Genomic DNA, 14659 nt, shown 5'->3' with positions numbered 1-14659 from the left:
GTCCAGTGGTTCTCAAACTTTTTACAGTGGAGTACCCCCTAAAATAGACTTTTTACAGCGGAGTACCCCCGAAATAGACTTTTCACAGCGGAGTACCCCCTAAAATAGACTTTTTACAGCGGAGTACCCCCGAAATAGACTTTTTACAGCGGAGTACCCCCTGAAATAGACTTTTTATAGTGGAATAACCCCTGAAATAGAGTTTTTACAGCGGAGTACCCCCTGAAATAGACTTTTTATAGTGGAGTACCCCCTGAAATAGACTTTTTATAGTGGAGTACCCCCTGAAATAGACTTTTTACAGTGGAATACCCCCTGAAATAGACTTTTTTACGCTGGAGTGCCTTCTGAAATAGACTTTTTTAAAATCCAAGTACCGCTAACTCTCACTTCAGCATTTTTAATTTAAAAAAATGAGTCCAAATGTGTTCCTGTACCAAAGGTGTCTGTTTATATTTAAAAAACTTCATAAACAAACAACATATATTTAACTGTAATATTTTTAAAAATAACAAATTTTTATAGTAAATTTTGTGTAAAATATAAACTAAATTTGCCCTCTGTCACTGATAAGAAAAATAAATAAATAGGTCATTAATTAATAAATGAACCTTTTACCAACATAAAATAATTCCTTATTTACTCAAATAAACTCATTTTGAATCATTTAAAATATAAATGTTCTTCAAATGTTACCAAAGACAGTAAAACTATTATATGAATGTATTTATTGTGTTTTATATTTCAGCATTGATTCACATTATTTATTTTGTATTCAGGACATGATGAATTATTTAATGGATTTTTACAAAAACATTTCTAGTACCCCCTGGGCTTCTTCCAAGTACCCCTGACTTAGGCAATTATACTATGAGGCTAGTGATTAATAAATTGAAAAGAAGTGGGCCCAGTATGGAGTCTTGGGGTACTCCAGAGGCTGCAGAGGTCATTCCAGGGTCACAGGGACCTGATGGTGTTCACACAGATACGACCATTTGGCCAAAAATAGGACTTTGGTGATCATGCTTTGAGGCTAACGATATTTCAGACACATTTTTTACCACCGACTGGTGTAAAACTGTTTTTGGTCTTTGTGTGATTAACTCTAGTAACCCGGGCACAGATGAGTCTAATCCTCATGTTTCCTATCAACATTTCTACATTTGTGTTTATGAAGATAAGAACGTTTTACCCACTCGTATTTTAAAGAGTTTGTAAATATTTAATGATCAGTTTAAAGAGGAAACAAACCCAGAAGAAAGGATGATTTATTTAATACTTGAACCAGCCTGTGATATTTTTATAACCCTGTTCAGGATATTTAATCAACGGAAAAAACAAAACTAATCCTAAAGGAGTCCAGATGTGAACTCCACTCCTGGGGTTGAAGAAGGTAAAGAAAAACCCAAAACCCAACGGTCCTTTAATGACGACTTGACCTGAGTTTAAATCTGTGTGTGTTTTGTACGACGGTAACATTTGGTTCTGGTTTGATGTTTGACTTGAAACTAAAGTGTTTAACAGGGACAGAAGGAGGACGGGGACTGTAAAGATCCTGTAAAGATCCTGTAAAGATCCTGTAAAGATCCTGTAAACACATGTCAGCTGCATGAACACACAGAAAACACACTGGGTTCACAAACACAAACATGTAAAAACAGACTAAGATTTATTCAAATAACCTCCGACTGTTTAATGAGTCAAAGTCAGTGAGTGTTAAAATAAATACAATATATGGACAAAAGTATTTGGACACGTTGAAGTCAGCTGTGTTTATATATAGACATATACATATATACAGAGTATACATATATAAACTCTATGGACATAAATATGTGGACACATCACATCTCCAGCTGTAACGTGTCCTGTTCACGAGGATCGGACACAGAAACATCAATATTTCACTGTAGTTTAATGGTAGATTTTTCTTCCTCAGTCAAATGTGATGAAAGTAGATGGAAATAATTATTTACAGTCAGAACAGGAAAAATATTTTACAGATTTAGAGGAAGAACATTTAAAACAGGGCTGTCAAACTCATTTGAGTTCAGGGGTCACGTGCAGTTCAATATAATCTAAAAGGGACCAGACCAATAAAATAATAAGAAGAGTCAGAAAAGGAAAAGGTTTGCATCTACAAATTATCCTTTAAAAATGTGAATAACATGAAGAAACTGTTGAGAAATGTAGGTGCAATTTTATCAAAATTTATGCCTCCAATATTAGGCCTTTACACTAAAACACAGGTGTCGAACATGTGACCCAGGGTCCAAATCCGGCCCACCAAAGGGTCCAGTCCAGCCCCTGGGATGAATTTGTGAAATACAAAAATTACACTGACAATATTATCAATCCTTTTAGTTCAGGTTCCACGTTCAGACCAGTTCAATCTCAAGTGGGTCAGACCAGTCAAATACTATCATAATAACATAAAAGTAATGACAACTCCAAATGTTTCTGTTTGTAAAGGTAAATATTTTCATGTAATTACGCTAAAATAAAGTATAATTTTGTAAAAAATAATAATGATAAATGAATAACCTGAACAAATATGAACAATGTGAAATGTCTTAAGAGAGGTAAGTACAATTTTAACAATATTCCACCTGTTATTAAATGTTTTGTGTGTTTGTAGATCCACTGTGATCTGTACATTCTAATGGACATGTGTAAATGATCAACTGAAGCAGAATATTGTTAAAATTACACTTATTTTTTCAGTTCATGTTATTCACATCTTTTGAAAGGATAGTTTGTAGATGCAAACATTTTCATAATGTAATTTTACTTTTTTTTAACACTAAAGCATGGAGAAAAGTTTGGAGTTGACATTATTTATATATTATTATGTTATTATACTTCAGATCAAATTTAGCTGAATATGGAACTGAACTAAAATGAGTTTGACACCCCTGCACTGGACGAAAGATGTGGAGTTTAATCATCAATCAATCAAATTTTATTTACATAGCACCAAATCATAACAAAAGTTTTCTCATGACGCTTTACATATGGAGTCAGTCGAAACCAGGCTGAAGCCAGTTTACAGAAACCAACAGAAGAGACGGTGGAAGGAAAAACTACCTGGTATCGGTATACAACGGAAGCATCTTTGAGTAGTTAGAAAAGCGCGACATACAACCGATGTATTATTATTATTATTATTATTATTATTATTATTATTATTATTATTATTATTATTATTATTATTATTATTATTACCTTTGACAGCAGAAACCTGAAGCAGACTCAGACTCCTGGAGGATGGACGTCTGACAGGACCAGTTAAAGGGTTAAGAGGGTAAAGGAAGAGAAAAAAAAGAGAGTTACATTATTAGTAGGTTACCATGGTAACATTTAACTGGTCCAACCCACTGCAGACAACAGTAGGGCTTTATCTGGCCTCTAAACTAAAATGACTGATCATAAATATCTTAATATCTATCTAATTTGTGCATTTCACACATTCGCCCCATGGGCCGGATCGGACCCTGTGGCGGGCAGGTTTTGGCCCCCGGGCCGCATGTTTGACACCCCTGATTTAAAATCAGAGTCATGGATTAAAAAAAAAAAACAAAAGCAAAATCAGTGTTGATATAAATTCAGTCCAAACCATCTGTGAGTCATTTTATAAACAAAGAGAATAACTGAACCCAAACGATCCAATGCACTGACATCTATCCCATAATATAAACTCTATTCTGACATTAGTCCTTATTGTTTTGGATCCCAGACCCTGTTAGAACACAAACACCTGGATTCAACAGGTCCACAGACTTTGGTCCATATAGTTTATATATTTATTAAAGTGATGTTGAACCTGATCCACAGAGTCCAGGACTGGACCTGTTCCTTCAGTCTGATGTTTATCTGTGTTTCAGCGCTCAGGTGTGAAAAACAAACACACCTTTTAGATGTCATTGTGTCTAATGAATAAACCAGGGCTGTCCAACATGCGGCCCGCGGCCCAAAACCGGCCCTCCAGAGGTTCCACACCCATCCACAGGATGGATTTACACAGAACAAAAATGACACTGAAGATATGAACAAAGATGGCAAAGTCCTTTTAGTTCAGGTTCCACAAACAGACCAAATATGATCTCAAGTCAAATAAGAGCATAAGCATCTATAAATAATGACAGCTCCAAATATTCTGAATTAACCCTTAAAGACCCAAACGTCCACCTTTAACCCTTAAAGACCCAAACGTCCACCTTTAACCCTTACAGACCCAAACGTCCACCTTTAACTCTTACAGACCCAAACGTCCACCTTTAACCCTTACAGACCCAAACATCCACCTTTAACCCTTAAAGACCCAAACGTCTACCTTTAACCCTTAAAGACCCAAACGTCCACCTTTAACCCTTACAGACCCAAACGTCCACCTTTAACCCTTAAAGACAAAGACCCAAACATCCACCTTTAACTCTTAAAGACCCAAACGTCCACCTTTAACCCCTTACAGACCAAACGTCCACCTTTAACCCTTAAAGACCCAAACGTCCACCTTTAACCCTTAAAGACCCAAACGTCCACCTTTAACCCTTAAAGACAAAGACCCAAACATCCACCTTTAACTCTTAAAGACCCAAACGTCCACCTTTAACCCTTACAGACCAAACGTCCACCTTTAACCCTTACAGACCCAAACGTCCACCTTTAACTCTTAAAGACCCAAACGTCCACCTTTAACCCTTACAGACCAAACGTCCACCTTTAACCCTTACAGACCAAACGTCCACCTTTAACCCTTAAAGACCCAAACGTCCACCTTTAACCCTTACAGACCAAACGTCCACCTTTAACCCTTAAAGACCCAAACGTCCACCTTTAACCCTTACAGACCAAACGTCCACCTTTAACCCTTAAAGACCCAAACGTCCACCTTTAACCCTTACAGACCCAAACGTCCACCTTTAACCCTTACAGACCCAAACGTCCACCTTTAACCCTTACAGACCCAAACGTCCACCTTTAACCCTTACAGACCCAAACGTCCACCTTTAACCCCATCAGAACAAACCCAGCCCTCCTTTGGTTTCCCTCTCTCTCTGACCTGCACCATGTTTAAGTCGATACTTCCCTTCTGTTTATTCTGTTTCTTGTTCTGTTTGTCCAGAACGCAGGTATTGGAACAGTTCTGGATGAAATGTTTTGGATGTTTTTCCCTTTTTTTTTGTATTATTCAACCAGGGTTCTAGTTTTTGGAAATCCACCCAAATGTAACTGAGTATATATATTTTCAAAGTCAGTCATAGATGAACTTTTCTGATCAAATAAACAAAAAACATTGATTTTCATATTTTTTTAGCATCAGAATATGATACAGGACAATGGACAGGCACTAAAGTTGGATCTCTAACAGACACACTGGGTTTATGTTCATTTAATGACAGACTGGACTGAAAACGTCCCTCTTCCTTCAGTTTTCTATTATAACTTCAGCTTTAATCTAACCTTTAATGAACATCTACATGATCAGTGAATTAAATACGAGGAAACAGGTGATTGACACTTAAAAATATAAAATACACAGGATAATATTACAATAAAGGGGAACAAATCACTTTAGAAAGGTTCCAAATACAGAAGGTAGCTGTGAGTCTTTATGGGTTCCACTCTTCTTCTTCTCTTGTTCTAACATCCATCCACATCTGTTTGTTTTGGTCATGTGACTCTAGTTGGACTCAAAGGTCTTTCCGTTACAGTTTTGGGTCAGATACCAATTTAACTACAAAAAAACACCTCGAACAACAACAACAACAACAACAACAACTATTCAGAGAAAAACTAGAGTTTGGGTGAAATTGTCATTTTTCCATTAAACAAATTTCTATGAATAAGTTTTATTCACACAGTCTGAGAGCCAATGAAAAAAAGACGACTGATGTTTTTAAGGTTGAAGTTTTTCACAGATAAACGGTCGTTTTTGCTTCTGATTGTGACGGTTTCTGCAGTTTGACTTCATAGTTCTATAGGGGTGTAAATAAAATGGCTGACGTTGGCTGGTTCTGGTTCTGCAGCCCCCCGTTAGCCTCCTCTACCTGCACACACACAACAACCCCCCCCCGTCTGATTTTACTTCTGTTCTAATTCACTGTCAGTGACAAAACAATGCAGTGTTTAATAGTTGAACATGGATTTTGTGAGTGAATCTAGTTTTAAAGACACTAATTTAACAGCAGGACACACACGCCCACCTGTGAATGTACGAACATAAACAACTATAACAGCATGACTATAAGGTCTGTGTGTGTGTATGTGTGTGTGTGTGTGTGTGTGTGTGTGTGTGTATAAACTGCATGTGCACAAAACTGCAAACACTTGATGTTTAAACTGATGATTATTTCATTTTGTAAGATTTAAATTATTCTTAATAAAAAGAAAAAATTCTGTGACATTGCTCTGTTGTGAACCAGCCTGTGTAGAGCATCATTTATTTATGTGGTTTTCAATATTAACCCTTCGTTTTCCCGCCCATAGAAGCCCTTTAACCACCAAAAGCACATGATCTGCACAGCGTCGTAAGGAAAGTCAGCACTTTTTTCATACAATGTTTTTTTTTTGTTTTTTTTTTACATTTTTTTGTACTTCATCAACTTGAGCCATAAACAAAAATACCAAATACTCAAGAACATATTCTTTAATCCTTTAAATGCCATGTTTGTAATGCAAACAATCTGCAAACTATTTTTTTTTTTTTTTTCATAACTGATTGACGTATCAAACGAACCATATTTTTAATGCAAACCCCCCCCCCCCCAAAAAAAAACAACACCTTTTTCCCCCAATATACTACATAAAAGTTCTGTTATTTTTTATTTTCTTCATTATTTTCTTATATAGGTATATATATATTATATATATATATATATATATATATATATATATATATATATATATATATATATATGTGTGTGTGTGTGTGTGTGTGTGTATTTTACAGCCTACTATATGTCAGTGATTAACATCAACATTGGTTAATATGCATTATTGCTCAGGTGAGTATATTAAACACACTTTCCACTTCCTGTTGTTAAAGCTCAGATTATTTTACAGTTTGTTTTTGGTCTGAATTCAACAGTTGTTCATTTTTTTCTGATTGTTTAAATTCTGATCCATCCACTAAATCCATCCCATAATAAACAGTGTTAAATTCCTACACTAACACCCTTCTACCAAGTGAGTACAAAATACACACTGACACATTTAACATTTGACCTAGAACCAAAAATAATAATTATATGAACCAGTGTTGGTGTGAATCACTGACAGATGACAGGAGGAACTAATAAAAAAGAAATAAATCAAACAATTTATATGAAGAATAGTGAAAAGAAGGTTTTTGTGGGGTTTTTGGCATCAAAAATATGGTTTGTTTCCATTATAAACATGTCATTTAAAGAATGAAAAATATGACAGTTATTGAATATTTGGTATTTTAGTTTATGGCTCAAGTTGATGGAATATAAAATAAATGTAAAAAGAGTTAAAAACACGTGGTATGAAAACATTTTAACATTAGTATGACAGCAGTAAGCCTGCTGTAGGTAAAAATATAAAGACATTTACAGAGAACATTATGGTTCAGGAAGCAGAGTTATTATAGTTATAGAGTAAAAAGAATAAAAACAACAGTTACTAAAAACACCAACTCCAGAGATAAACTAAATAACACATGACACTAGACCTGGTCTCTGCTGCTTCCAAGTGGACAAAATACTCATGTGCAAACGTTACATACATTTAACAGGAGTCTGGAGTTTCAATGCCACCTGTTGTTCCTGTTAGAATAAGTATTCTATGTGTCATACCTTCATTTACAGCTTTTTACACTCACTTCCAAATGGTGTAAAGAGGCTGTCTATAGTGAAAATACAAAGCATTCTGTTAAAATGACAATAGTGTCCAGGTTTTTACTTGAGTTTCAGGTAATGAAGACTGTGAAGCAGCTCTAAACATTCTTTATACATTTATAATAATCTAAATCACAGGTGTCAAACATGTGACCCACGGGCCAAAACCGGCCGCCAAAGGGTCCAGTCCGGCCAGGGGTGTAGTTCAGTTCCACATACAGACCAATGGGATCTACAGTAAATAAAAACAGAATAACCCATAAATAATGACAATGACTAACTTTCTTCTAGAAAAATAATAATAATGGATTGGATTTATAGAGCGCTTTTCTCGGCACTCAAAGCGCTTTACATTATTGACCCATTATTCATTCGCTCTCACATTCACCCTCTGGTGGTGGTAAACTACATCTGTAGCCACAGCTGCCCAGGGGCAGCTGACAGAAGCGTGGCTGCCATTTTGCGCCTACAGCTCCTCCGACCACCACCAAACATTCATACACCAGTGTGAGTGGCACTGGAGGCAAGGAGGGGGAAGTGTCTTGCCCAAGGACACAACGGACTGACTAGGAGAGATTGGGATTTCAACCGCCAACCCTTCGGTTATTGGACGACCCACTCTACCACCTGAGCCACGGCCGCCCCAAAATGATGTGAAAAATATGTGATTGAAAAAATTAACAATACACTATGAAAATCTTTACATTTACAAAACTATCCTTTCACAATAAAATACAGAAAAATAAATACATGAGTAAAAACAAAGATGAGCAACCTGAAATGTGTAATTTTAATAATATTCTGCCCATTACTAAATGTTTGGTGCATTTGTAGATCTACTGTGATCTGTAAGTTGTGTTAATAATAAGCTAAGCTGTAATATTGTAAAATTATTCTTGTTTTAGTTCCAAACTCCAAAGTTTTAACAATATGCTGCCTGTTACCAAATGTTTGTGCAACATTGTGTGTAATGTAGATATATAAATAATACACTGAAGCATAATATTGTTAAAATTGCACAAATTTTTCTGATGAAATTTCAGCTTTTTAAGGTTATTCACATCTTTTTTGTAAAATGTAAATATTTTCATAATTTAATGGAGTTTTTTTGTGCTAAAACAAAAAGAAAAACTCGGAATTGTCATTATTTATAGATTATGTCATTATTTGACTGGTCTGGTCCACTTCAGATCATATTGGGCTGAATGTGGCTCCTGAACTAACTTTTTTTTTTTTTACAATGACTTCCCGCGTTTTTATTTTCCAGCTTTATTGAAAACATTTGATTATACAATACATATATTTTGAACAAACAACAAGACGTCAAAAAGGAAAAAGCATTTGAACAAATAAGTTTCAGAAAAAAATGCATAGATTTAAAGACACAATGCATAATATACAAATAATAGTATAAAAAAATAAATAAAAATAATAAATCTAACAAAAAATAAAAATAAATGCAACAGAGAGTTTAGCCAATATTAAAGAATTGTTTATAAATAGCCAGGGTGTTAGAGCTTTTTTATTATAGATAAATTCTAAAGATTTAATATATTTTTCAAATTCCAATAGGAAGATTTTAAAATTTGGGTGTGTTTTGTTATATTTAGTTTTACGAATATGAAATTTTCCAAATAAAATGAATACATTTTCAACAAATTCTAAATTGTGAATGTCATGTTTAAAATATGTAATTACATTTTGGAATGTTATAGTTATCTTTTCATTACTTTAGATATGATGTATTTTTTCAATTTTGGGCCACAAATTAGAAGAGTGTAGTTCTTGAACTAACATGAGTTTGACAGCTCTGGTCTCAGTGATGTAACTGAACACACTTTGGGCATTTTGCCATCAACCATCATGGCAGTTTTGTGTCGTAATCGAAGGTCAGGCTCATTCGTGCCCTGATTGGTCAGAACACCTCATATCCCGCCTATATTCCGCTCCATGTGGCCTCTCGCTGTTCAGAGCGCTCGTCCCGCCTGTCACTCAACTCTGCGCCGGCCAATCAGAAGTGTTTGTCCTTCTGACTTGCGTCTCCCAGCTTCGCCGGTAGCTAGTGCTAGCATCCAAGATGTCGGCTACGTATGTGTTCCCCATGTGTGTACGGGCGAGTCGGGGCCTCCTGCGGCTCAGGAACAGGGCAGCGGGAGCTCCTTCCGCGGCTGTGGTGGACACGGTTCGGAGTCTCTCTATGGACAAGCCGCCGGTCGGTGCGGGCAGCGCGACGGGCGGACTAGCTCAGGCTATCCTCCAGGAGAGACTCCAGCAGCAGCAGCAGAGCCAGGTGAGGCGGCCAGCCTGGATGGGTGCGCTCCATTTCTATCACCGCGTAGCACCCGAAAGCAGGCAGGTGGTTGGCGTATAAGGAAACCTAAGTTATCAATATTAAAATATGTAACTGTAGTGACTTAAAATATCCGTATAGATTCACGAGGTAAGTATGAAAATTAATGCTAGCATAAATGATTGTCTTGGCATGTACTTGTACTTACTGGAAATCGATACTTGGTTGTTACTAAATATTACCAAATTCATGGTTCAATGTAGCACACATTTTTAAGTAACACAACTGTTTAAGGTTAAAATACAAATATATGCTATTGTAGAATTTTTCTCTATCGTAATGTCACTGTAAAGGCTGTACATTTCAGTGGATTAGACAGACCCCGCCCCATCGGGCTGCCCCGTAGAGTAATTCGCGTCACATTATCTGACATTTCTAAGCACAGTTAGGCTGACGGCTAGCTTCTATCTACAATTTATGTGTCGACAACGACCTCCTTGTTGTTTCTTTAATGTCACTGTGTGTCTGTTTTGTCGTTTTATGTCTACCTTAAGAAATGCCAGAGGTTTATTTCACGGACCTCGTGGGTTTTGCGTAATGCTGAATGAATGAACCTGAGATTACGACGGCTAACAGGCTAGCCGGCTAATGTTAGCAGTGTTAGCTTTAAAAGGGTCGAAACTGCGTAAAAACAGATATTAACATAACACAACACGACACTGAGCCGAGGTGAGGTACGTGTTCGAACACAGATAGTGTTTCTAATGTCTGTGTGTGTTAGTCATACATGTGTGGTTTTTCTGGTCTAACCTTCTGCTTCTTCTTGTGGCTCTAATGTCTTCTATCCATTCAAACCCTGAACTAAACCTGATAAAGATGAGTTTTATCTGTAATGAAGCAGAGTCAGATGAAGGCTGCCCTGGGCCAAGGTTTGTTTGGTTTGAAGGTCAGAGCTGAAGCCGTCCCCACCCCTCTCCTCTCCTCTCCTCTCCTCTCCTCTCCTCTCCTCTCCTCTCCTCTCCTCTCCTCTCCTCTGTTCTCCTAAATCTGCATCAGCAGTGGTAGAAACACTCAGGCCCTTCAGCCTAGTTTAAACAGGGATGGTAAAATCCTTTAGTTCAGCTTCCACATTCAGACCAGTTTGATCCCAAATGGACCAGAGCAGTAAAATAAGAACAGAACAGCCCAGAGGGAAGGAGAACTGCTGATTTTTCCCTGTTTCAATCAGGGTTCCCGCGGAACCTTAAGAAGTCTTCTAAGTCTTGAATTTACAAACCTGCATTTAATTCCTTAAAAAAGTCTTTAAAAGGTGTTAAATTAAATTTGGTCGGTCAGGGGTGTCAACCTCATTTTAGTTCAGTTCCACATTCAGCCCAATTTGATCTCAAGTGGGCTGGACCAGTAAAATAATAACAGTGAAAAAAGTAAAATTCTTTTATGATCAAGTTTACATCTGCAAAGTTTCCTTAAAATCTGAATAACATGAACAACTTGAATTGTCTTAAGAAAAACAAGTGTAATTTTAGCAATATTATGCCTTGGTTTGTCAGTTTATCATTTACACATGTGCATTACAATCTCATACAACATTTAGTTACAGGCAGAATGTTGGCAAAATTGCATTTACTTTTCTTGAGACAGTTCCGTTTGTTCATATTTGTTCAGGTTATTCCCATTTTTTGTGAAAGTAGTTTGGTAATGTAAACATTTTCATGTAATTTTTACTTTTTGTACACCAGAAAAACAGAGAGAATTTGGGGTTGTCATTATTTATAGGTTATTATGATAATATTGTACTGGTCTGACCCCCTTGAAATCTAATCTAATCAGGTTCCACATACATGTTCATATGTGGAACCTGAATTAAAATGATTTTGACACCACTGGTTGTTAATATCTTCAGTGTAATTTTTGCATTTAACAAATTCATCCCACGGGCTGGATTGGACCCTTTGGCGGGCCAGATTTGGCCCCCAGGCCGCATGTTTGACACCTGTGTGGTAGGTCTTAAATCATGTTGCCATAAACTCGTTGGCTGTATTCTGTTTAAATGTCCAAACTGCAATGAAAATAACGTTATTCTACTCAGTTCCAACCCGACAATTTATATTGAAATTTGTAACCAGTTATCACTAACTTTGACCCCAGTGAGCAATGACTCAGAACGGTGTGAATCAAGGTGTTGGAGGAAATTAATACATTTTCCAAAATTCTAGGAGTCATGAATTTTTGCCAATATGGGTGTGAAATAGACACTAAGTTCTGTTCTAAGTAGTCTTAAAAAGGTCTTAAATTTAACTTATAGAAACTTGTAGCAACCCTGTTTAGTATAATAAAAATAACATTAATTTGTGAAAACATCTACGAACTATCTAAACAAAATACATGAATAATAAGTGCAAGTTTAGCCCATAAAGACTCAGTGCTACTTTTATGGCAGTTCTCAAATTATTTTTTCTCTCTATTTAACATTACTTAAGTGATTTATCATCATTTATTGTAATATTAGCCTCTGTATTTTGTATTTTTCACTTTAAGTCATGTATTTTCCTATATTTAATTTGCTATGCGTAATTTAGATGTTGGAAAACTCACAGTAAACTCAAAGGTTATTATATCAAAACAAAAGTGCTGCAAAAGTCGTATTTTCAGTCCAATCTGTCATTAACTGAACATAAACCTGGTGTGTCCATCCACTGTCATGGATTCATTTTATTGTTAAAGGATAGTTTTTTAATGTAAGTATTTTCATAATTTGTTATTTTTTTGCATTTAAGCAAAGAGAAAAAATGTGTAGTTATCATTATTTATAGGTTATTATGGTACTATTTTCCTGATTTGAGCTGTATGTGGAGCCTGATTGGCTAATATCTTCAGTGTCATTTTTACTTTTCAAACATTCATCCCTGGACCTGGATTGGACTGTGTGGTCCGGTTTTGGTCCACGGGCCGTATGTTTGACCCCTGGGACACAGAGTAAAGGTGGACTGTTCTTCTGTGCTGACAGTAGAACAGGTTTTATCGGTGAACAGGACGTAAAGCTGTGACGGTGGTTGTGTTTCATTAGTATCGGTGTTGGTTCTGTCCAGGGCCAACCTCCACCTCCTGAAGGAGAAGACGCCGATAAACAGGGAGAGCAGACAGAGGACAAGAAGCAGAAGGAGAACACAGCCTACGCCAAGAAGATGGTTCTGAGGCTGGCAGGACTCATGGGAGTGGGCGGAGCCGTCGGCATCGTCTACATATTCGGTAAGTCCATCTGTCAGGGTTCATTATCTTCTATATTGTAAAAGGGAAGTGGACTCTGTGTGTTTGTCTGTGGCATCACACTGACCCCGTACACAGCTGACTGCTGCAGTTTGGTATAAGTATGGATTTATGGTCCAGGAACAGACTAGTGGAAACAGTAAGTGGATAGAACCAAGATTTTGGGAGTAGGGATGTAAACAGTTAATCGACTTTCAATTATCAATCTCCGTTGAATTCTGGCTCCATCGTGTCAGTGATGCAAAGTCAGAAGTGCCCATTTCTTCTAAACCGCCCCTCTTCAGATCCATATATACACTATATTGCCAAAAGTATTCGCTCACCTGGCTTGACTCGCATATGAATTTATGTGACATCCCATTCTTAATCCATAGGGTTTAATATGACATTGATCCACCCTTTGTAGCTATAACAGCTTCAACTCTTCTGGGAAGGCTGTCCACGAGGTTTAGGAGTGTGTTTATGGGAATTTTTGACCTGTTAAATACTTCCTTATTGATAAATCATCATTTGTATTTGTGTTTATGGTCGCCTTTTGTAACACCCTTAACACTTTCCATCTTTGTCACCTTTTATTGACTTTACATCCCTGAACTTTATATGTAATAAAATGAGCTAAACCAGAATCAGAACGGCTGTTTGTCATTATCTGACTAAAAACAGTGCTTTTGGAATCATTTTGGATATATATATTATTAATAACCTTAGAAAATACCTTATTATGGAAACAGGTTTTTCAGACTATTTGAGGGAAATGTGCAAATAACTTTAAAATACAGAATTCACATGTGTCCTTTTGATTTCATACAAGGGGGGTGGCATGAGCTACGTTTTATGACCATCTTACAGCATTAATTACTCAATGTGTTGTTGGTGATAAAAAATAATAATTTCCCAGCTCTTGAAATTGGAAAATGATCCAATTTTTACATCTCAAACCAGATATTTTCACTGTTTTGGACTCTTGAAGCTTCTTTTTCTGTCATTTTTTTCTGCTTATACTTCAAATTTTACAACAGAATCCCTCCTTACGAATAAATCCTCATATATGTGTATTTATGGACGCCTTTGTTAACACTACAGATAAAAGCAGAAATAAACAGATCCATATTCAGATTGATGTGTATCATATGGAGTTGTTCTGTTTGCCTTCTGAACATGTTGTTGAGGCTGAGGGGTGTTTGTGTGTGTTTACTGTTAAAGCAGATGGCAGCGCATCATGGATGTTTTACTGTTGCAC

The 14659-nt window shown here is 36.6% G+C and overlaps 1 protein-coding gene across 1 annotated transcript in view; it reads left to right on the top strand.

Annotated features, from left to right (window-relative positions):
- The first annotated feature begins 9908 nt into the window (after positions 1-9908).
- timm50 (translocase of inner mitochondrial membrane 50 homolog (S. cerevisiae)) overlaps positions 9909-14659 on the top strand; it is a 73103-nt gene continuing 68352 nt past the window's right edge. The window contains exons 1-2 of the mRNA XM_030152803.1: positions 9909-10152; positions 13242-13401. Of these exons, the coding sequence (XP_030008663.1) occupies positions 9940-10152; positions 13242-13401 (373 nt within the window). The 5' untranslated portion in view covers positions 9909-9939. The remainder of the gene's footprint in view (positions 10153-13241; positions 13402-14659) is intronic.

This window comes from Sphaeramia orbicularis, chromosome 13, assembly GCF_902148855.1.
Source record: "Sphaeramia orbicularis chromosome 13, fSphaOr1.1, whole genome shotgun sequence".
Classification (NCBI taxonomy): domain Eukaryota; kingdom Metazoa; phylum Chordata; class Actinopteri; order Kurtiformes; family Apogonidae; genus Sphaeramia; species Sphaeramia orbicularis.
Note: the sequence above shows the minus strand (reverse complement) of the source record. Positions and strands in the feature narration are given on the sequence as shown.